At 42.4% G+C, this 23,548-nt stretch overlaps 1 protein-coding gene across 1 annotated transcript in view; it reads right to left on the bottom strand.

The window, feature by feature from the left end:
* ESR2 (estrogen receptor 2) overlaps positions 1–23,548 on the bottom strand; it is an 81,357-nt gene that overhangs the window by 39,586 nt on the left and 18,223 nt on the right. Inside the window, exons 4-5 of the mRNA XM_084631509.1 lie at positions 23,322–23,482; positions 11,033–11,149 (exon numbers count right to left, since the gene is read on the bottom strand). Coding sequence (XP_084487635.1) covers positions 11,033–11,149; positions 23,322–23,482 — 278 coding nt within the window. The remainder of the gene's footprint in view (positions 1–11,032; positions 11,150–23,321; positions 23,483–23,548) is intronic.

Here is a 23,548-nt window from a genome sequence, read left to right as displayed (position 1 = left end):
GTGGTGGGAGTCTGCTATAGACCACCGGGCCAGGGGGATGAGGTGGACGAGGCTTTCTTCCGGCAACCCACGGAAGTTACTAGATTGCAGGCCCTGGTTCTCATGGGAGACTTCAATCACCCTGATATCTGCTGGGAGAGCAATACAGCGGTGCACAGACAATCCAAGAAGTTTTTGGAAAGGGTAGGGGGCAATTTCCTGGTGCAAGTGCTGGAGGAACCAACTAGGGGCAGAGCTCTTCTTTACCTGCTGCTCACAAACCGGGAAGAATTAGTAGGGGAAGCTAAAGTGGATGGGAACCTGGGAGGCAGTGACCATGAGATGGTTGAGTTCAGGATCCTGACACAGGGAAGAAAGGAGAGCAGCAGAATACAGACCCTGGACTTCAGAAAAGCAGACTTTGACTCCCTCAGGGAACTGACGGGCAGGATCCCCTGGGAGAATAACATGAGGGGGAAAGGAGTCCAGGAGAGATGGCTGTATTTTAAAGAATCTTTATTGAGGTTACAGGGACAAGCCATCCCGATGTGTAGAAAGAATAGTAAATATGGCAGGCAACCAGCTTGGCTTAACGGTGAAATCCTTGTTGATCTTAAACACAAAAAAGAAGCTCACAAGAAGTGGAAGATGGGACAAATGACCAGGGAAGAGTATAAAAATATTGCTCAGGGATGCAGGAGTGAAATCAGGAAGGCCAAATCACACTTGGAGTTGAAGCTAGCAAGAGATGTTCAGAGTAACAAGAAGGGTTTCTTCAGGTATGTTAGCAACAAGAAGAAAGTCAAGGAAAGTGTGGGCCCCTTACTGAATGGAGGTGGCAACCTAGTGACAGAGAATGTGGAAAAAGCTAATGTACTCAATGCTTTTTTTGCCTCTATGTCTTCAGGAACAAGGTCAGCTCCCAGACTTCTGCACTGGGCAGCACAGCATGGGGAGGAGGTGACCAGCCCTCTGTGGAGAAAGAAGTGGTTCGGGACTATTTAGAAAAACTGGAAGAGCACAAGTCCATGGGGCCGGATGCGCTGCATCCGAGAGTGCTAAAGGAGTTGGTGGATGTGATTGCAGAGCCATTGGCCATTATCTTTGAAAACTCATGGCGAGCAGGGGGAAGTCCCAAACGACTGGAAAAAGGCTAATATAGTGCACATCTTTAAAAAAGGGAAGGAGGAGGATCCTGGGAACTACAGGCCTGTCAGCCTCACCTCAGTCCCTGGAAAAATCATGGAACAGGTCCTCAAGGAATCAATTCTGAAGCACTTAGAGGAGAGAAAAGTGATCAGGAAGAGTCAGCATGGATTCACCAAGGGCAAGTCATGCCTGACTAATATAATTGCCTTCTACGACGAGATAACTGGCTCTGTGGATGAGGGGAAAGCGGTGGATGTATTGTTCCTTGACTTTAGGAAAGCTTTTGACACGGTCTCCCACAGTATTCTTGCCAGCAACTTAAAGAAGTATGGGCTGGATGGATGCACTATAAGGTGGATAGAAAGTTGGCTAGATTGTCAGGCTCAATGGGTAGTGATCAATGGCTCCATGTCTACTTGGCAGCCAGTATCAAGTGGAGCGCCCCAAAGGTCAGTCCTTGGGCCGGTTTTGTTCAATATCTTCATAAATGATCTAGAGGATGGTGTGGATTGCACCCTCAGCAAGTTTGCAGATGACACTAAACTGGGAGGAGAGGTAGATACGCTGGAGGGTATGGATAAGATACAGAGGGACCTAGACAAATTAGAGGATTGGGCCAAAATAAATCTGATGAGGTTCAAAAAGGACAAGTGCAGAGTCCTGAACTTAGGACGGAAGAATCCAATGCACCGCTACAGACTAGGGACCGAATGGCTCGGCCGCAGTTCTGCAGAAAAGGACCTAGGGGTTACAGTGGACGAGAAGCTGGATATGAGTCAACAGTGTGCCCTTGTTGCCAAGAAGGCCAATGGCATTTTGGGATGTATATGTAGGGGCATTGCCAGTAGATCGAGGGATGTGATCGTTCCCCTCTATTCAACATTGGTGAGGCCTCATCTGGAGTACTGTGTCCAGTTTTGGGCCCACAATAAAAGAAGGATGTGGAAAAAATGGAAAACATCCAGCAGAGGGCAACAAAAATGATTAGGGGACTGGAACACATGAGTTATGAGAAGAGAGTGAGGGAACTGGGATTGTTTAGTCTGCAGAAGAGAAGAATGAGGGGGGATTTGATAGCAGCTTTCAACTACCTGAAAAGGGGTTCCAAAGAGGAAGGATCTAGACTGTTCTCAGTGGTAGCAGATGACAGAACAAGGAGTAATGGTCTCAAGTTGCAGTGGAGAAGGTTTAGGTTGGATATTAGGAAAAACTTTTTCACTAGGAGGGTGGTGAAACACTGGAATGCATTACCTAGGGAGGTGGTGGAATCTCCTTCCTTAGAAGTTTTTAAGGTCAGGTTTGACAAAGCCCTGGCTGGGATGATTTAGTTGGGGATTAGTCCTTCTTTGAGCAGGGGGTTGGACTAGATGACCTCTTGAGGTCCCTTCCAACCCTGATATTCTATGATTCTAAGTACTATTTGAGTGGCTCTGCTGTGTCTGTTCTACAATTAATCACCACAGAGAATCCACCACTGAACTTTCATCCAGGTACGCTACTAAGTTCTTTATTCCACGTAAAGTATGTGACAGTGTAGTTTTGGGTTAAGCCTGATATTCCTTTTCAGTTAGTTGCTATTTGGTATGTTTTCATCATAGTATATATATTCTACACCTTACCCCTTTACTATCACACCAATATTGATATTCACAGACTGTATTAAGAGTATACAATTGTTAGTTTTTCCTACAAAGCGACAAGATCTTTTAAATTACTTTAGAATGAAATATTCAACTAATTCAAATTTCATCTCATTTTTGCTCTATTTCAAACATAACAGCAAAACTTGGTCCATCAATGGCTATCAGCCAGGATGGGCAGGAATGGTGTCCCTAGCCTCTGTTTGCCAGAAGCTGGGAATGAGTGACAGGGGATGGATCACTTGAGGATCACCTGTTCTATTAATTCACTTTGGGACACCTGGCACCGGCAACTGTCAGAAGACAGGTTATTTGGCTAGATGGACCTTTGATCTGACCCAGTAGGGCTGTTCTTATGTAAAACTTATATTTAAATTTCAATGAAAACTAATCTGTGTCCAGTGCACAATATCAAAATACAATAGAAAAGTTATGACTTTGTTCCTTAAAAGACCTCTTTTGCTCTACAAATATACTTTATGATAACAAAACAAAAATAAAAAAAAGAAACAGGATACTGAATTATAATTTGTATTTGGTTTAATTATCTGAAATTGTCATGTGAATCGTCCTTTGTCTATTATATCAGCACATCTGGAATGCAATTCTTCAGTAATTAACAGAATGCAGTTTAATTCAGTATTAAAATTTATTTTCTTGGGATTAGAAAAAAAATATTAGTCATGTTTTGCTATAATTCAACATTTAGATCTGCTAACTTAATTAACAAATCATGATACAACACCTTTTAAGTTGATCAAATGCTGTTTTAAATTAATAAAGCTTTCATGATTTCTTTTGAAACGTAGTGCACTCAATATTTTATCTTATCTTTTCATGTATAGCTCTACTTGACAAAAAATGTGCAGACATATTAGCCCAACATTACATTTGGCCTAAGTACAGCAATTTGAAGCAATCTGTATGAAAAGCTTGCAGTCTAGCAAATAACACGTTGACATACAGAGATCAGGGTTTGTTCCTCTCCCTGCCACAAACTTCCTATGTTCCTCTCCCTGCCACAAACTTCCTATGTAACCTTTGTCAAGTCACTTTAATGCCATTCCTCATTTATATAATCTAGAAAAATGCAGGTAATACTAGAGAAGGTGTTTTGGTAAAGAATGCAGAAGTCAGTCATTTTACCAGATACTTTCATTTTGCAGAACAAAGCTGTAATTAATAACGGTACCCTGTAGTTTATATGGGACTCCACAATAAGAGCACTATTTTCACAATTGGCTGGGATGGCATAAAAACTAGTCACCAGAGCAGAACAGATGCATCATATTAAATAACGTATTTAAATTGTTCTTTTTTTTGTTCACTAATTGACTATGAACAAATTACAAAATTTTCTAATATTTTATTATTTAAAATGAAAAATTCCTTCAAGAAATGGTTTTTGCTTTCAGATTGTTTGTTTGCTTTTTATTTGTATGTTGCAAATATTACCAATTTCTGCTGTGCTGAATAGTTACATAAGGCAGGAACATTGCTTTTGCTCCCTAAACAATGACTTATGTAACTAACAAAATCAGCATGAACTGTGGATTTTACAAATGAATATACAATTCAAAATTCACTTTTGTTTGATATTTGTGCTTAATTTTATATGTATTTTTGAATAACAGATTCATTCAGCTATACTGATCACAAAGGAGTTGCTGTCTGCCAGACACTGCAGAACAATGGATTAAATTACTATAATTTCTACAATAGCTACAACGAAAGCCAGTGCAGTTACTGAATTTGAAATCCACACAGTGCTGGGAAAGTCATTTTCTTTCATTTCTAACAACATAAGTAAATTTGGAATATTTGAAAATTCCACCTAAAAGAGTGAGTTCAATTTTCTAACATGGGGAAAAGGACATGTAAATCCTGCACTTGGCAACTCAAACTGGCACATGAACTTGTAAAACGCCTGACAAGCCTATTGACTGATGAAAGTACTGAAAGCAAGATTTGGACATTCCATTAATGACCCACACATTTGAAAAATCAGGCTCTGTATTTTCTGAACTCCTTTAATACCATTCATTGGCAGTACATGGAGAAACAAAATTCATGCAAAAAAAGAAACAGTGAAAGAAAAAATAAACCCAGTCAATAGGAAACCTGAAGAGTCATTAAGGAAGAGGTCTACTCCAGTCCCAGTAAGCAACAAAAACAAATAAAAAATACCAACCTACCCACTCCAAGGTGGATAGGATAGCAAAAAGATGAGTACCTCCCCTCTTCTTGATTGCCCTGGATAAATGGCTCAATCCAGGTCAGGCTCACCAAGGCCAAGGACCGAAAGCTCCAAAAGATATTCAGCTGAGGCAGTGGAACTACAAATCATCTCAGCTCCTCCAACGCTGCAAAAGGAGCTCCCAGCCCACACTGAAAAAGTAAGACAAGTTGAGGGCAAAGACACCCGTACTTGGAAGGACAGGTTCAGGTAGAAAGGGTAATTAGCATGGTGATGCACCCACATTACCCACAAATTATCCAACTTTTCTGATATACTTTGCCTGAGCCTGCTGGACTGGGCTTATTTTTTATTTATTTATTTATTTTGCATGAATTCTGTTTTCCCCTTGTGCCTGGTGAGGTGAGTAAACAGTTACTTTTCCACAGCTGGTCATTTTGGCATTTTTTCTGATGCTGTTGATGTGGTGATGTGTTTTCTCTGATGTGAAATTTACCAGTATACTAGCCTTCTTAATCTGAAGAGTGAGCCACAAGGATTCCTAAGGAGAAACTTGCAGATGCAGTATCTGAGGTTCTCATTTTTCTATTGGCAGTGGTGGTATTTCCCACATTAATCTCCAGTATCACCTTGATACAAGTTCTAAAAAATAACCTTCACCACTTGTGGTCTGCTGCTTGGACATCACTGCCTTCTTAAATGATGAGAAGAAAAATCAGAGCAGGAGACTGCACAGCAATGTTTTCCTAATGTCTTCCACTGTTTCAAAGGGTTTATGTACAAACCAATCATATTTTTAAATTATTGAAAATTTGTGTCGATGAAATCCCCAATGAAGATTTGTTGGCTTTAAAAATCTGAAATTATATTCATGCCAGATTTTGCAACTCAGTTTGGGTTTTACTTTATGGAAGCTTTCCATGCTGTGGTGGCTGGTGCTTAATGGACTATGTTGTCCCTCTGCTGGGAAGCACAGTTCCATACCAGCCCCGGCTTGCCAAAAGTCCACTTTCCCAAGTATCCCATCCCATCCTGTGTTTCAGCACCAAAAGTGGACCAAACCAAATCATTCAGAAGAGGGGGAAGAAACCAAAATTTAGGAGAAAATGGAACGCACCTTCCTAGTCCCTAGAGTAAACAGTCCTATTAAAGCAAATCTCTAACGAGAAAAAAAAATAGTGGAAAATGTATCATTTTGCTCCATGGAAAATGGTATTTTATTTTCTATGAAAAAATACATCTTTAATTATGGCAGTTTGTTTTAAATGCATGGGCATATGGAAGTCAATGAGATCTTTACCTAATGAACTGTGGGATTGAGTCTATAATCTATATTACTAAAGTAGGCTTCTGTTGCTCACGTCAACCCAAAATCTAAATTTGATAGACATCACCTTTTCTCACAGATGTCTTGTAAGTGACCTGATGAGATGCTTTGAGACAATTTAGTTTTGATTGCAAAATATGTAATTTCTGTTTTCATTCTTCCAAAAAACTGAAATAGACAGAGTTCTCATAAATTTTATTTGAGGAAACTTATCTGATTTCAATGCAACTATTTTAAAAAACACTGATGTTATTTATTTGTCTTTAAAATTCTCACATTTAAGCATTTTAGTGTACATTGAATGTTATTAGAACATGAGTATATTTGGGAGAAAATAGTAAAAATTCCAGTTCTATAAATTTAGGAAGATAAATGGACAGTGTCAATCCAAGATTTAGATTAGTAGTATTGCTATCATGCCCAGGAGCCTTAGTCATGTACCTGCACCCCATTGTGCTAGGAACTGTACAAACACACAACAAAATAGACAGTCTCTGTCCCAGAGAACTTAAAGAAGTGTTTTAGAGATTTTTTTCAGCACAATTAGAACAATTTTTCATCACTTTTAAAAACCATTCTCCTGCAATTTTTGAAATTCAGATACTGCCGCTCATTTAGGTCCCATTCCTGCAAAGATTTACGCTTGCTTAACTTTATGGATTGTGAATAGTCCCATCAAAGTCACTGACTACGCAGTGAGTAAAATCTGCAGAAGTGGCTAAGTGACTTAAGACCCGAAATTGCATTTTCAAAATGAAACAACAGCATTTAGGCACCTAAGGCTCAGTGAAAGTCAATGGGAGTTAGGCTCCTAAAGACCAGAATTTTTAAGTTATTTAAGTCACCTAAGGATCTGGACCTAAGGATGAGATTCATGGGAGAGCTTGTGGCACCTTAGAGACTAACAAATTTATTTGGGCATAAGCTTTTGTGGGCTAAAACCCACTTCATCAGATGCATGGAGTGAAAAATACAGTAGGCAGTTTATATATTACAGCACATGAAAAGATGGGAGTTGCCTTACCAAGTTGGGGGGGGTCAGTGCTAGCAAGGCCAATTCAATCAAGCTGGATGCCACCCATTTCCAACAGTGGACAAGAAGGTGAGAGTATCAACAGAGGGAAAATTACTTTTAAGTCGGCCATTCTTCAACAAAAAAACTTCAAAACCAGACTTCAACGAGAAACCGCAGAACTAGAATTGATTTGCAAACTCGACACCATCAATTTAGGCCTGAATAAAGACTGCGAATGGCTGGGTCACTACAAAAAGTAAATTTTCCCTCTGTTGATAGATACTCACACCTTCTTGTCAACTGTTGGGAACAGGCCACTTCCACCTTGATTAAATTGAACATGGTTAACCCTCTGAAAGATGAAACACCTTTGTGAACCTTTAGCCTACTGGTTAAAGTACTTAACCAGGATGTGGGAGGCAAGGATTTTCAATTCCCCCCTCTACCAGATGTGGTGCAAGGATTTGAACTCCCACCTCCCAAGAGCGTGTCCTGTCTACGGGGTATTGTGGGTCAGGTCTCTCTCCATCTCGACTGTTGGAGTTCTTCTACTGTATAAATAATTAAATATTCACTGGTTCCACGAGTGACTATATCCAATGGGATGTGCGAGGTTCTAGCCCCTCATTAAGGTGGGAACTGAATCCAAGTCTCCCATATCCTGAGTGAGTACTCTATCCATTGGGCAAAAGATCATAAAAAGGAAAACCGCTCATCCTCCTCCCGCAAGGGCAAGATAGGCAGGGGAAGACCTAGTTTATGAATCCCAGTGGGGCTTAGGTTTAAATTAGGGTATGTCTACACTTCTAGCTGGGGGTTTGATTGCCAGCTCGAAGAGCCACACTAATGCTAGCAGTCATCGAACTAGCACTCTCAAAGGAGATTGCAGCCCAGCAGTGTGAGCAGCGGGAGGGCCTAGCTGCCCCAAGTATGTACTTAGCGAATTTGATGGGCTTACACTTGAGGCAGTTAGCCCCTCCCGCCACTTGCACTGCTCATGTGCCTCCTCGAGTTGGGAATCACACTCCTAGTTCAAAGTGCAGACCTACCCATGGGTGCCAAGCACTGGGCAGTGACAGGATTTTGGCGGCTATGCACATGCCTAGCTGATGAAATTTAGGTGTCTGGGGACTTTAATAGTGGAAACTTAGGTGCCTAGGGATTTTATGTGCCTACAGAGTTAGGCAGCAACTGAGCAGGGGTTTGTGAATGTCAGTGGCACCTAAATATTGACTTTTGATGCCTAAAGTGGCAACTGGACACCTAAATCCCCTTTGTGACCCCACCCTAAGCATCTAAATAAATTCTGAAAATGGGACAGACGCTTCTGAAAATGTTACCCAGCACATAAAGTTAAGATGCGCACACATTTGCAGGATTGGAGGCTTACTTCAGGAGAACCAGATTAAAGCAACTACCCTATTATCATTCACTTTTTACATTTCCCTCAGCTTAGACAATCAGCATTAACTATGAAAATAATAAATAATAAATAGTAATAAAATATACGTAGCTCTTATATAGCACTTATCAGTAGAGCTCAATCATTTTACAAAGGTCAGTATCATTATCCCAATTCAATAGAAAAGTAAATTAGATATTTACAATTCTCTCAGTTTGATTTTTTGCCTAACAGTGACCCTTTAAATACTATCTTTTTGACAACAAAAACATAAGAACGTAAGAGCAGCTATACTTGGCCAGACCAATAGTTGATCTAGGCCAGTGGTTCCCAAACTTTAACAACCTGTGAACACCCTTCACTAAAATGTCAAGGCTTGCGAACCCCCTCCTAAAAATGAATATTTCCAGGAATTTTCTCCTTTACCTGAGTATAAATTATAAAAGTAGTGATCTTGGAAATATAAAATGTTTTTATGACATGCTTATTCCACACTATTATTAATTCTTTATCGTTACAGTATTTTTATTACATTACGAAAACGGCAACACTCTTCCAAGATCTCACTTTCGTAGCTTGTAGCACTTTGAATAAGCCTGTTATAAGACAAGGCTCCTATGTTTCATCAAGAAGTATAAGATGTGAAACAGCATGAAGGTATTTAAGAAGCCAACTCAAAGAGTTCCAACACAACAATTCAGGTCTTGAGCAGTCCAGGCAAACAATACACATTACAACAACGCTTAAACTTGTTCTTTGTAATAATTTTAAAAACAATACTAGCTGCCTATTTAGTTTTAAAAAACAGCAAAAAATATCCACCTCCCTTTCCAGTTCTTATAAGGAGTCTTGAAGTTTAAATCTCCTCAGTGTGATAGATATGCTTGCTTTGATCGGCTTACCTCTTGGAAGTCCAGGGGCTCCGGGCTGCTCACCCCGTGCTACCCAGGGTCCCTAGGGACAGCTCTGTCTGCCATTAGGGAATCCCCCCCGAGAACCCCCTGTAACATTTCACGAACCCCAGTTTGGGAACCACTGATCTAGGCCAGTATCCTGTCTGACAGTGGCCATTGCCAGATGCTTCAGAGGGAATTCAGAGGAAATGAACAGAACAGGGTAATTTTGAGTGATCCATCTCCCATCATCCAATCCCTGCTTCTGGCAGTTGGAGGGTTAGGGACATCTGGAGCATGGGGCATCATCTTGGCTAACAGCCACTGATGAACATATCCTACATGAACTTACTTAAATTCTTTTTGGAGACCAGTTATACTTTTGGACTTTGCAACATCCTCTGGGCAATGAGTTCCACAGGTTGATTGTGTGCTGTGCAAAGAAGTACTTCCTTATGTTTGTTTTAAACTTATTTACCTTTTCACATAGGCAGCAACACTTCACTATTCACTTTCTCCACACCATTCATGATTTTATAGATCTCTATCATACCCCCTTGGTCATCTCTTTTCAAAGATGAACAGTGTGTCTTTTAATCTCTCCTAGTGTGGTTCCATACCCCCTACTCATTTTTGTTGCCCTTCTCTGAACCTGTTTTATTACCTCTCTTTTCCTAGGTTTCAGAGTAATAGCCGTGTTAGTCTGTCTTTGCAAAAAGAAAAGGAGTACTTGGTTACTCTCTTTTCCTAATGGTTCCTAATATTGTTAGGTTTTTTTGACTGTCGCTGCACACTGAGCAGATGTTTTCAGAGAACTATCCAAAATGAATCCAATATCTTTCTTAACTAGTAACAACTAATTTAGATCCCATTATTTTGTATGTATAGTTCAGATTTTTTCCAATTTTGTTGACATAACTGCTTGTGTACACAGCGCTATGTCAGAGGGAGATGCTCTCCTGCCAACATAGATACTGTCGCTCATTGAGCTGGTTTTATTATGTCGATGAGAGAGCTCTCTCCCATTGGCAAAAAACGGCTACATGAGCACGCTTACAGTGGCACAGTTCCATCACCACAGCTGTGTCTCTGTAAGTTTTTAAGTGTAGACATTGCCTTAGGACCTCATCCTGCAAGGTGTAACATCCAGGTGAACTGCCTTCAGGTTGCGTCTGGAAAGTAAAGCAGTCTTCCTGCATGCTACATGTTGCAAGACTGGAGCCTTAATGCTTCCTACTATTTTTCTTCCCAAAATTAATACTAACTGGAGTGACTCTTTCTCATGAAAATCAGTGATTTCCTTCCTACATGTAAATGTAAGTCTTACTTTAGTTACCTGCCATGCCTTTTTTTAGACTTAAGCATAACTTAGAAGTTGTATAGAAAAGACAAAAGGGGATTTTAAAAAAAAACAAAAACCCACAACTCACCACATTTCATCATTCCTACTTCACAGCATTTCCGTAGTCTACATGCCTGACAGCTTTTACGCCTATTTTTATCTATTGTGCATTGATTGGTAGCTGGACATATGTAATCATTGTGTCCTGCAACAGGATATAAAGAAAAAAAATTTTAAATCTCAAGCAATGTTAAATTTCTTCTGTTAGGTAACTTGAAAAACGTTTTGTAGCTGATATAATGCTGAATACTATCGTTAGAGCAAAAGATATACAAAGCAAAAGGTATTCAACATCGTTACAGAAGGCAATAAATATAACCACTGATTGTGGAAAGCACTTAAGCTTTTACATCAATGAAAATTAAGCATGTGTTTCTACTTAACATATTAAGTATTTACTTGAATCAGGACCAAAGAGTAATTTTTTTCAAAAGTGCCTAAATCACTTCAGCTCTTAAGTCTTAGAAAAGTCAATGGGACATAGGCTCCTAAGTGTCTAAGTCACTTTTGAAAATTGGACGTAAGTGCTTTTGGAAATTTTACCCAAAGTGCCTAATTTTCATGCTGTATGAAACCTCAAACATTCTGATTCTAGGTATTCTATAAAGCAGATTTTCATTGTTAGTGCATGTTTTGCTGGCACATGCCACTTGTTTCAGTGGAGTTTCAGCAGCAGATAATTTTGCCTAAGGGGTTTCACTAGTGTATCGGAGTAGACTATTATTTTATTAATTAAATACAACCAAGTCACTTCCTGTAAAACACTGTACATTTCCCTTACAGAAATTAGCCATGGATGCAAAATATTCTCTATCAGTTACAGTTTTTTATTAGTCTTCCCTCTTTTTTGGGGGGGCGGGCAGATTATATTTTTAATTGCTGTAAAATTAATAGATCAAAAAAACAACAGAAGGTTTTATGTTCTTGGTTCATGAACAAGCAGTTCAGGAGTTCTTTTCCCAAGGGTAACTATTTTAACTGAGCTACTGTGAACATTTCCTTGTAAAATTAAAATATTTTCCAACCTTGAATTTTTCAACTACAGTGCTTAAAAAAAACACATCAGATTACAGTTTGTTTAATGTCTTACTGGCAGATATGACTGACAAAAAAGCAGTTCAACTTGGGCAAAAAGGGTGTAAGGGTGGCTTTAAGCCACCTTCATTGCCTCCTAATTTTAGGTTGCACCAGGGTCCAGAGCAATGTTCCCTCTAATTTTTTCCATTAAGGTAGGTGGAATAAATTTTGTTTTATGCACCACCAATAGAAACAAAAAACCTAGATATAGTATATATTTTTTAAAAGTTACCATAGGGATAATTACTCCAGCCAGGACAGGTTAGGCATTTTAGAACTCACTACTCAAAGAATTAAATTTAAGTGTACGAGAGAAATAAAAATTATGAAATGCATAGACCAGTCAAAAAACTAAAACAACAGCACTTTGAAAGAATAAAATTACAGAGAATATGTGTGCATTGCAGTAGGAAATACCAAGAAGTAACAAAAATACTTGTATGTGTTGAGAGGTGAGCGTGAAAGTGAGTGAGCAAGAGAGCATGTATATGTGAGACACAGAAATAGTAGGTGTGCTGACTGCTGGGAAAGTTTCTGAGAGATGTCATGCACTGTCTCTTTAAGGCACTCACTGAAAGCTCTCCTGAGTCCTGTCTCCCCACCCCCGCCTGCAGAAATGGGGTACATGGGCAGGGGGAGGGGAGAGAAAAGAGAGCTGGCTGCTGGGGAGGTCTCAGACTGTGCACTGTCTCTTTACGGCACTCACTCATTCACCTGGAAGGCAGCTCTCTTCTGCTCTGAGTCCTGGGCCAGGCTTTCCCCTCTCCCCTGCTCTGTGGCTATGTGGTACAGGGGCAGGGGAAGGGGGGACACCCTGACATAAGCATCTCCCTTCTTCCCACCCCCCCATCCCCATTCTGCACAGCCAGCAGGAGTATCTCAGGAGAAATGTGGGTGCAAAGTGTGGGGGAGGGAAGCACCTGAACACACACTGCCGGATGTAAACGGCTCTACTAATCAAGCGTGCAGCACTTGAATCACTCTTTGGCAGCTGCCCAACCATGCAGCTTAGAGGGAACACAGGTCCAGAGCAACTCCTGGAATTTAGACAATCCTGAGAGACAGTCTTAAGTTACAACAGTCTGTACCTGCCTGCCTATGCGAAATTGTGCTGCTCAGTCTCCTCTGCACTACATGCTGCAATTTCAGCTCCTAACTTTTCTCTTCCACCCTGGCTCTACCCCAACATGCTACTCATACCGGCTTTGCTAAATGTCTTGAAAAAGGGGTATGTGGACAGCATATGGCAGTCTTCTGCAGTGCCCATACTAGAACAATTCTCTCCTGGTCAGAATCAGAGCTCTACAACCACTTTACCTGGCACAAAGGGCTTGAAGCAGAGGCAAAAACCTCACCAATAGTATTTAAAGAGATTAAGTCAACCTGAAATATTGTCTGTTTAAACATTATTTTAAAGTAGTTTCAATACTGTTGAATTTTTGTGGTTCTACAAATCACGTTTTCTGTTTTAAAATTCTTTTCTCTTTCCTGTTAAGGTGTGACAGACAGCTTCCCCTGTCATTTATATGAATCTGACTATACAGAAGAAACACTGAAATTGATTGCATACCAAGTCCTTTCAAATGCAAAATAAACAAACAATCTGAACTTAGAGGGGGGGAAAAAAACCTCCCCCCCCACTTCAGGAGTCATGCTGCCACTGGAGGCTCACATAGCAGGTGTGTGTTAGGAGTCACAGAGGACTCAGGGGAGGTTATGGCTTCTTTTAGTAACATTATTTCACCACTCTGATTCTGCTTAGAAATTTGCAAAAGGATGGAGAAAGCATGCCACAAAGCGTGACTAGTTCATAGTTTTAACCATTCGTCTATCACTGCTCCACTGGAAAAAAAAAAATCTTTAAGGAATCATTCACACACTGAATAGGTAGGGAGGACTATCTGCAGGCTTGGGAGTCGGGGGGCAAGTCTGACACTGTGATAAACTCACTCTATCCATTCTGCAGATTTAGGGCATTTTTTGCGTTAATTCCTACTGCTTTTCTCCCTGTTGTATTGTATAAGGAAGGAGAACTTAGGCCCCATATTCATTAATGGAACAACTTCTACCCTCAGTTGCATGCATACATAACTGCCATTGACTCCTATGCAGACAGAATTTAGCCCTAATACTGGTCAGCTAAAGAGATATTTAGCTGAACTATAGATATTCCTGAACACCAATTTTCTAATTAAGGGTCATAGATGCCAAATAATGTTTAAATTTACCTTTAAAAAACTTCCTCCACATTTTCTGTGCAAGCTAAAACCTTAAAAGGATTTGCCTTTTGTTGGATCCACCCCATATCTATTACAACGGTAAACTCTGTATAGACAGAGTTCAACAGGGAAGTACCATGTGTTTTGTTTTTTGTTTACTTGCCCATAAAGAACATAACTCTCCTATCTGGTGTGCTGCTGTGCCAACTAACATTACAAAGATCTGTAAACACCAGAACAGAAGGTATGTTATGAAGAAAAGTGAAAGGCCTCAAGCCAAAGCCACAATACTAAAATATGCTCCCAAAGAAAAATAAAATTGAGTGGCAAAACTCCCACCGACTTCAGTGGAATTAGAACTGGACCATAAGTTACTACAAATATCTGATAGCAAGCAAATTAACGTTGCTCAAAGCAAAAGATACTGATTTCTCTCTGTGCAACATGATAACAAAAAAAGAGATAAAAGATTTCTCAAATTGCTTAGGGCCAAATCAGCCTCCACTGATCCGAGGGAAGAAAACTCAGGCTTGGTCTACACTGAACAGTTATATCAGCATATATGCATCAATTGGGGTGTTAAGAAACCACATCCCTGACTGTCATAGTTATGCCTACAGAAACCCCAGTGTAGATGCAGCTATGTTGATGGAAGAGTACTTCTGTTGGCAAAGGCCTGGTCTACACTATGGGTTTAGGTCAAATTTAGCAGCGTTACCTCAATTTAACCCTGCACCTGTCCACACGACGAAGCCATTTTCTTTGACTTAAAGGGCTCTTAAAATCGGTTTCTTTACTCCACCCCCCGACGAGGGGATTAGCGCTGAAATCGGCCTTGTCGGGTTGGATTTGGGGTAGTGTGGACGCAATTCAACAGTATTGGTCTCCAGGAGCTATCCCAGAGTGCTCAGTTGTGACCGCTCTGGACAGCGCTCTCAACTCAGATGCACCGGCCAGGTAGACAGGAAAAGGCCCATGAACTTTTGAATCTCATTTCCTGTTCGGCCTGCGTGGCGAACTCACCTGCACAGGTCACCATACACAGCCCATCAGCACAGGAGACCATGCAGTCCCAGAATGGCCAAAGAGCTCCAGCATGGACCTAACTGGAGGTACGGGATCTGATCGCTGAATGGGGAGATGAATCCGTGCTGGCAGAACTCCGTTCGAAACGACAAAATGCCAAAATATTTGGAAAAAATCTCCAATGGCATGAAGGACAGAGGCTACAACAGGGACCCACAGCAGTGCCACGCAAAAAGTAAGGAGTTCAGGCAAGCCTACCAAAAAACCAGAGAGGCAAATGGCCGGTCCGGTTCAGAGCCCCAGACGTGTCTCTTCTATGATGAGCTGCATGCCATTCTAGGGGTGCAGCCACCACTACCCCAACCCTGTGCTTTGACTCCATCCAAGGAGTGCGAGGCAACACGGAAGCGGGTTTTGGGCTGAGGAAGATGAGAAGGTTGTAGACATCTCACAGCAAGGAAGCAGAAAAACCGGTTTCCCCAACAGCTAGGATCTGTTTATTAGCATGGACGTGGACCCAGTACCCCCCAAACCCACCCAAGGCGGGCTCCCAGACCGTGAAGGCGGAGAAAGGACCTCTGGTGAGTGCACCTTTGTAAATATTATACATGGTTTAAAAGCAAGCGTGTTTAATGATTAATTTGCCCTGGCATTCACGGCCAGTATAGCTACTGGAAAAGTCTGTTAACATGTCTTGGGATGGAGCGGAAAACCTCCAGGGACATCTCCATAAAGGTCTCCTGGATGTACTCCCAAAGCCTTTGCAAAAGGTTTCTGGGGAGGGCAGCCTTATTCCATCCTCCATGGTAAGACACTTTACCATGCCAGGCCAGTAGCACGTAGTCGGGAATCATTGTAGCGTATGGTCCCGGTGTTTGCTGGCATTCAAACAACATCCGTTCTTTATCGCTCTGTGTTACCCTCAGGAGAGTGATATCATCCATGGTCACCTGGTTGAAATAGGGTGGTTTTAGTAAGCGGATATTCAGAGGTGCCCATTCCTGCTGGGCTGTTTGCCTGTGGCTGTATAGAAATCTTCCCCGCTGTTAGCTACGCGGTGGGGAGAGGGGTGAAGCCATCATCTCAGAGAATTGGGTATGTGGTGGTGGTGGGGGGGGGGTTAGTTGGGTTTCTGCTGCAAGTGAACCCGGAAACTGCAGCCCCTCCTTTTAAATGGCCAACCCAACGGCTACTTTGTATGGGAAATGAGGGCACTGCTGTTTGAAATCATTCCCACATGTTATGAAGGTTAAAGAAGCCAAAAGACTGTGGCTTACCATGGCTGCCTGCAAGCCAAATTCTGTTGCCCGGCCCTGCGTGAGTGATCTCTCACACCAAACCAGCATACCCTCAATAAGAGGCAAAATGCGACCTTGTAATGAAAATACATATGCTATATAATGTTAACAGCAAGGTTTACCATGGAAGAGTGTACCCATTGTTCTATAAAATGGGTCCTTTTTTTCCCCTCCACCAGCTGCATGTGTTTCTCCTTCCCAGAGGCTAGCGAAGATTAGAAGGCAAAAAAAAAAAAATGCATTTGCGATGAAATGTTTTCTGACCTCATGCTGTCCTCCCACACTGACAGAGCACAGAAAAATATGTGGAGGCAGACAATCTCAGAGTGCAGGAAAACACAATATGACAGCGAGGACAGGTGGCGGGCTGAAGATGGGAGGTGGCATCAGCATGCTGAAAGAAGGTAGGAGTCAATGCTCAGGCTGCTGGAGGATCAAACTCATATGCTCCAATGTACGGTTGAGCTGCAGAAAGCAGCAGGACCACACACCGCCGCTACAGCCCCTGTGTAACCAACCGCCCTCCTCCCCAAGTTCCATAGCCTCCTCCCCAAGATGCCCAAAAACGCGGTGGGGGGGGCCCTCAGACCACCCAGCCACTCCACCCCAGAGGATTGCCCAAGCAACAGAAGGCTGGCATTCAATAAGTTTTAAAGTGCTGTGTGGCCTTATCCTTCCTTCCTCCACCACCCCACCCCGTGCTTCCCTCCTCAACCATCCCTCCAGGGCTACCTTGGCAGTTATCCCCCCATTTGTGTCATGAATAAAGAATGCATGAATGCGAAGCAACAATGACTTTATTGCCTCTGCAAGCAGTGATCGAAGGGGGAAAGGGAGGGTACTTAGCTTACAGGAAAGTAGAGTGAACCCCAGGGTGGGTTTCCATCAAGGAGGAACAAACAGAACTTTCATACCCCGTAGCCTGGCCAGTCCTGAAACTGGTTTTCAAAGCTTCTCTGATGCGCACCACGCCCTTCTGTACTCTTCTAACCACCCTGGTGTCTGGCGGCACATAATCAGCGGCCAGGCAATTTGCCTCAACCTCCCACCCCACCATAAATATCTCCCCCTTACTCTCACAGATATTGTGGAGCGCACAGCAAGCAGTAATAACAATGGGAATACTGGTTTCACTGAGGTCTAACCGAGCCAGTAAACTGCGCCAGCGTGCTTTTAAACGCCCAAATGCACATTCTACCACCATTCTGCACTTGCTCAGCCTGTAGTTGAACAGCTCCTGACTACTGTCCAGGCTGCCTGTGTATGGTTTCATGAGTCTTGGCATTAAAGGGTAGGCTGGGTCCCCAAGGATAACTATAGGCATTTCAACATCCCCAACAGTTATTTTCTGGTCTGGAAAGTAAGTCCCTTACTGCAGCTGTTGAAACAGACCAGAGTTCCTGAAGATGCGAGCGTCATGTACCTTTCCCAACCATCCCACGTTGATGTTGGTGAAATGTCCCTTGTGATCCACCAGTGCTTGCAGCACCATTGAAAAGTACCCCTTTCAGTTTATGTACTTACTGCCTTGGTGCTCCAGTGCCAAGACAGGGATATGGGTTCCATCTATTGCCCCACCACAGTTAGGGAATCCCATTGCAGCAAAGCCATCCACTATGACCTGCACATTTCCCAGAGTCACTACCCTTGATATCAGCAGCTCAGTGATTGTGTTGGCTACTTGTATCACAGCAGCCCCCACAGTAGATTTGCCCACTCCAAATTGATTCCCGACTGACCAGTCGCTGTCTGACGTTGCAACCTTCCACAGGACTATCGCCACTCGCTTCTCAACTGTGAGGGCTGCTCTCATCTTGATATTCTTGTGCTTCAGGGCAGGGGAAAGTAAGTTCCATGAAAGTGCCCTTACGCATGAGAAAGTTTTGCAGCCACTGGGATTCGTCCAAGACCTGCAACACTATGCTGTCCCACCAGTCTGTGCTTGTTTCCCAGGCCTAGAATCAGTGCTCCATGCCATGAACCTGCCAAACTGACACCATGATGTGCACATGGCAGGGGCCCGTATTTTGTGAGAAGGCTATGTCCATGTCCTCATCACTCTTCTCACCACGCTGTAGTCACCTCCTCCTCACCTGGTTTCACTTTTCTTGCAGGTTATGGTTCTGCATATCCTGCTGGATAATGCGCACGGTGTTTATAGTGCTCATAATTGCTGTGGTGATCTGAGCGGGCTGCTGTGATACAAGTAGCCAACACAATCACTGAGCTGCTGATATCAAGGGTAGTGACTCTGGGAAATGTGCAGGTCATAGTGGATGGCTTTGCTGCAATGGGATTCCCTAACTGTGGTGGGGCAATAGATGGAACCCATATCCCTGTCTTGGCACCGGAGCACATCATCCCAGTGCTATGGCGTCTGCACTGAAAAAAGGCGTGAAACGATTGTCTGCCGTTGCTCTGACGGAGGGAGGGGCGACTGACAACATGGCTTGCAGGGAATTAAAATCAACAAAGGGGGTGGCTTTGCATCAAGGAGAAACAGAATGCCTGCCTCAAGGATAGAGCTCAAAACCCTGGGTTTAGCAGGCCGTTGATTTCATGGAGGGAGGGAGGGGGAGAAAATGAATACAAAACAAGTCTGGTCTATTTCTTGTTTTGATCCACTTCATCTCTCTTTATACATCTTAGGCTGGCAGAAGATGGTGCAGTACAACTGCCGGCAGGACTGAATCGCCATGAGTCGAAACTTAAAAGGGAAATGACATGGCTGAGTCACTCCCATGTCTGCCCAGGCGCTCCTGACCGACCTCACTGAGGTCAGCTAAAAGAGCACCCTGGAGCACGGTGACGATGGCTACCAGTCATACTGCACTGTCTGCTGCCAAAAGGCAATGAGCTGCTGCTGTGTAGCAATGCACTACCACACCTGCCAGCACCTAGGAGACATACGGTGACGGTGAACTGAGCAGGCTCCATGCTTGCCATGGTATGGCGTCTGCACGGGTAACCGGGAAAGAAGGCGCGAAACCATTGTCTGCCATTGCTTTCACGGAGGGAGGGAAGGGGGGGCCTGACAATATGTACCCAGAACCACCCGCGACAATGTTTTTGCCCCATCAGGCATTGGGATTTCTACCCAGAATTCAAATGGGCGGCGGAGACTGTGGGATAGCTACCCACAGTGCAACGCTCTGGTAGTCGACGGTTGCCTCAGTACTGTGGACACACTCCGCCAACTAAATGCACTTAGAGTATTTGTGTGGGGACACACACAATTGACTGTATAAAAACGCTTTCTATAAAACTGACTTCTATAAATTTGACCTAATTTTGTAGTGTAAACATACCCAAAGCTAATGTTGTTGAGGAGATGGTGTTCCTACACCAACAGGGTAAAAAGAAAAGGAGTACTTGTGGCACCTTAGAGACTAATCAATTTATTTGAGCATGAGCTTTCGTGAGCTACAGCTCACTTCATCAGGGCTATCACCAGCAGGAGAGTGAATTTGTGTGGGGGGTGGAGGGTGAGAAAACCTGGATTTGTGCTGGAAATGGCCCACCTGATGATCACTTTAGATAAGCTATTACCAGCTGGACAATGGGGTGGCTGGAGGTATTTTTTCATATTCTCTGTGTATATATAAAGTCTGCTGCAGTTTCCATGGCATGCATCTGATGAAGTGAGCTGTAGCTCATGAAAGCTCATGCTCAAATAAATTGGTTAGTCTCTAAGGTGCCACAAGTACTCCTTTTCTTTTTGTGAATACAGACTAACACGGCTGTTACTCTGAAACCAAACAGGGTAGGAACTCCTGTTGGTCTTGGCTGCGTCTACACTAGGGGGCGATGCCAGGATAGCTATGTACACAATCTCCGAAGTTTAGACATACACGAGAGAAGAATCATGGGGAAAACCCTGATCACCACACTCAGGGTAAGAGGGGTTCATATTTTGTACCAGCTACCATGGTAACAAGTTAAATTTTGCCCCCAAAGCCTTTAAATACTGGGGGATCCATCCTGCTCAGGCATCTTCTGCCTGCCATCTCTGGCTTACTGGCAGCAGAGTTCAAATCAATCCATGTTGCCTGGGACTACCAACTGCTCATGTCCCTAGAATCCCCTAAAGGGGAAGTTCTACAGTGCACGTTAAGCCATCCTCAGATTGAATGAACTGTAAGGAACCTATTGAGGTCAATAGAATCTGAACACAGCAAGAATTTTTCTTCGTGTAAGCATTGGGATCTGGGTAGGTAACAAAACCTTCCTTCTCTATGTCTAGTAAAATTAGGTTTTCGCTATTTGCTTTGTAAACACTTGACAATTACTCAAATCATAACAGTTCTCATGAAGAAATCAGTTTTAATTTCTGAATACAGTGCTTTTACTTCAAGTTTGATGTAGTTACAATAAATCAGTGGTAACTGTACTTCAGAAAATAATTGTAATCCCACCAGTATTTTATGAAGTAGGTACAGGCATTTGAATACTAAAAAATAAATCATAGAATCAGAATCATAGAATATCAGGGTTGGAAGGGACCCCTGAAGGTCATCTAGTCCAACCCCCTGCTCGAAGCAGGACCAATTCCCAGTTAAATCATCCCAGCCAGGGCTTTGTCAAGCCTGACCTTAAAAACCTCTAAGGAAGGAGATTCTACCACCTCCCTAGGTAACGCATTCCAGTGTTTCACCACCCTCTTAGTGAAAAAGTTTTTCCTAATATCCAATCTAAACCTCCCCCACTGCAACTTGAGACCATTACTCCTCGTTCTGTCATCTGCTACCATTGAGAACAGTCTAGAGCCATCCTCTTTGGAACCCCCTTTCAGGTAGTTGAAAGCAGCTATCAAATCCCCCCTCATTCTTCTCTTCTGCAGGCTAAACAATCCCAGCTCCCTCAGCCTCTCCTCATAACTCATGTGTTCTAGACCCCTAATCATTTTTGTTGCCCTTCGCTGGACTCTCTCCAATTTATCCACATCCTTCTTGTAGTGTGGGGCCCAAAACTGGACACAGTACTCCAGATGAGGCCTCACCAATGTTGAATAGAGGGGAACGATCACGTCCCTCGATCTGCTCGCTATGCCCCTACTTATACATCCCAAAATGCCATTGGCCTTCTTGGCAACAAGGGCACACTGCTGACTCATATCCAGCTTCTCGTCCACTGTCACCCCTAGGTCCTTTTCCGCAGAACTGCTGCCTAGCCATTCGGTCCCTAGTCTGTAGCGGTGCATTGGATTCTTCCATCCTAAGTGCAGGACCCTGCACTTATCCTTATTGAACCTCATCAGATTTCTTTTGGCCCAATCCTCCAATTTGTCTAGGTCCTTCTGTATCCTATCCCTCCCCTCCAGCGTATCTACCACTCCTCCCAGTTTAGTATCATAAATAAATAAATAAAAATAAAAATAAAGAACTACAGATAATTTAATTCACATTGGCTATTGCAAAGTATTATGGTGATTGTCAAAGGGACAACTTTATTTAATACGGCTCCCACAAAGTCAGCTCGGTAGTCTAAAGGAAACTTTACTATTTTGGGGTGGGGGAGTTAAGCAACAACCTGAACTAGCTTGGATGCAGAGTGTAAAATATGTTTTGTGTAGTGAAGGCCATTTCTTGTATTTATAGAACCTCTGGATTAAGACCAAATGTTATCTGCCTAGGTGAATTAAAACGTTCAATGGACTAAAACAGGTATCCCGTTCAATGCTAAAGCGTAGGTGAGCAAAGCATATCAGGTTAACATTTTTCCTCCACATAGTACTACAAGACCAATTTACTGAATATGTACGCAAAAGTCTCATTTATTATTTTAGGTTTGATTTTAATGATTTCACACTGCATGCAGATTTGACAGTCATTGTTACACTGCATGCACAGTACATATGCTATCTCGAAAAGGCAAACCACTTTTGTACAAATTGCTACTCAGTGGGTGAAATTTACCCTGTTACATAGGGCTCATGCAGGTACTTCCACACCACTAAATACCACTGCAAAAAGGGGAAGAGAAGTATGAGCAGAGAAACTATTGGGGCCTGCCTTTTCATACCTCAGATATTACAGAGTGAGGGTCTGGCCTAGATCTAATTAAGAGAGCACAGAAGACTGGGAGCAGGCCAATTTCACCCCACAGATTTCACCCCACAGATTGTAACAGTAGGCAAGGACAGACTACATTATGTATCTAGAGTCATCGGTGGGTTTGCACTGAGTTCCAGTATTTGAGAACTAAAATTTTGTTTTGTAGTAAGACTTTCAAAGATTAGAAGGTGAGGTTTATCTTGATCCTAGTTAAGAAGAGCTGCAGTGTGACTTCATGAAAATAACTTTTGGATTTTACCTAGTATGAGTGAGGTTCTTCAGAGTTAAATTTATTTATATCAGTGAAACTTGTTATTTTTTATCCTCCTGCCCTATCCCCAACTCTCTACCTTTTATCAGCCACAATTACACCAACTTTGCATTTCTGAAGGCAAAGTAATCTGTAAGAGTCTGCAGTACCATTTCTCTGATATGTCTGCTCCAGGGTTTTAAATGGCAACATATTTTGTATCCTTCCCTAAAGGGATCAAGTGTCCATTCCCTTCCCAACGCTGACAAACAAAAGACCATAAGATAGAGTATTCAAATCATGTTATCCTACTGTACACTAATTACAATTTATGTATATGATCATATAAGACACCACTTTTTTAAGCAAAGGCTTCCAAAACTATTTTTCCTACCTTGGATACTTCTTTTAAAGAACGCTTTACATCCTTCACAAGACCAAACACCATAGTGATATCCTGAAGCATAATCACTGCAGACTGCACAGAAGCGTGCATCTCTTTTTGAACCAGGACTTGTACAATCACTGCCATTAGATTTTCTTTTTAATGTCTCTCTGAAGGAAAAGTAAACAGTTATAAAAGAGTAAAAAGTTAGGATATATTTCAAATTCTCATTTTTC

This window comes from Lepidochelys olivacea, assembly GCF_965140295.1.
Source record: "Lepidochelys olivacea isolate rLepOli2 genome assembly, chromosome: 6".
NCBI lineage: Eukaryota > Metazoa > Chordata > Testudines > Cheloniidae > Lepidochelys > Lepidochelys olivacea.
Note: the sequence above shows the minus strand (reverse complement) of the source record. Positions and strands in the feature narration are given on the sequence as shown.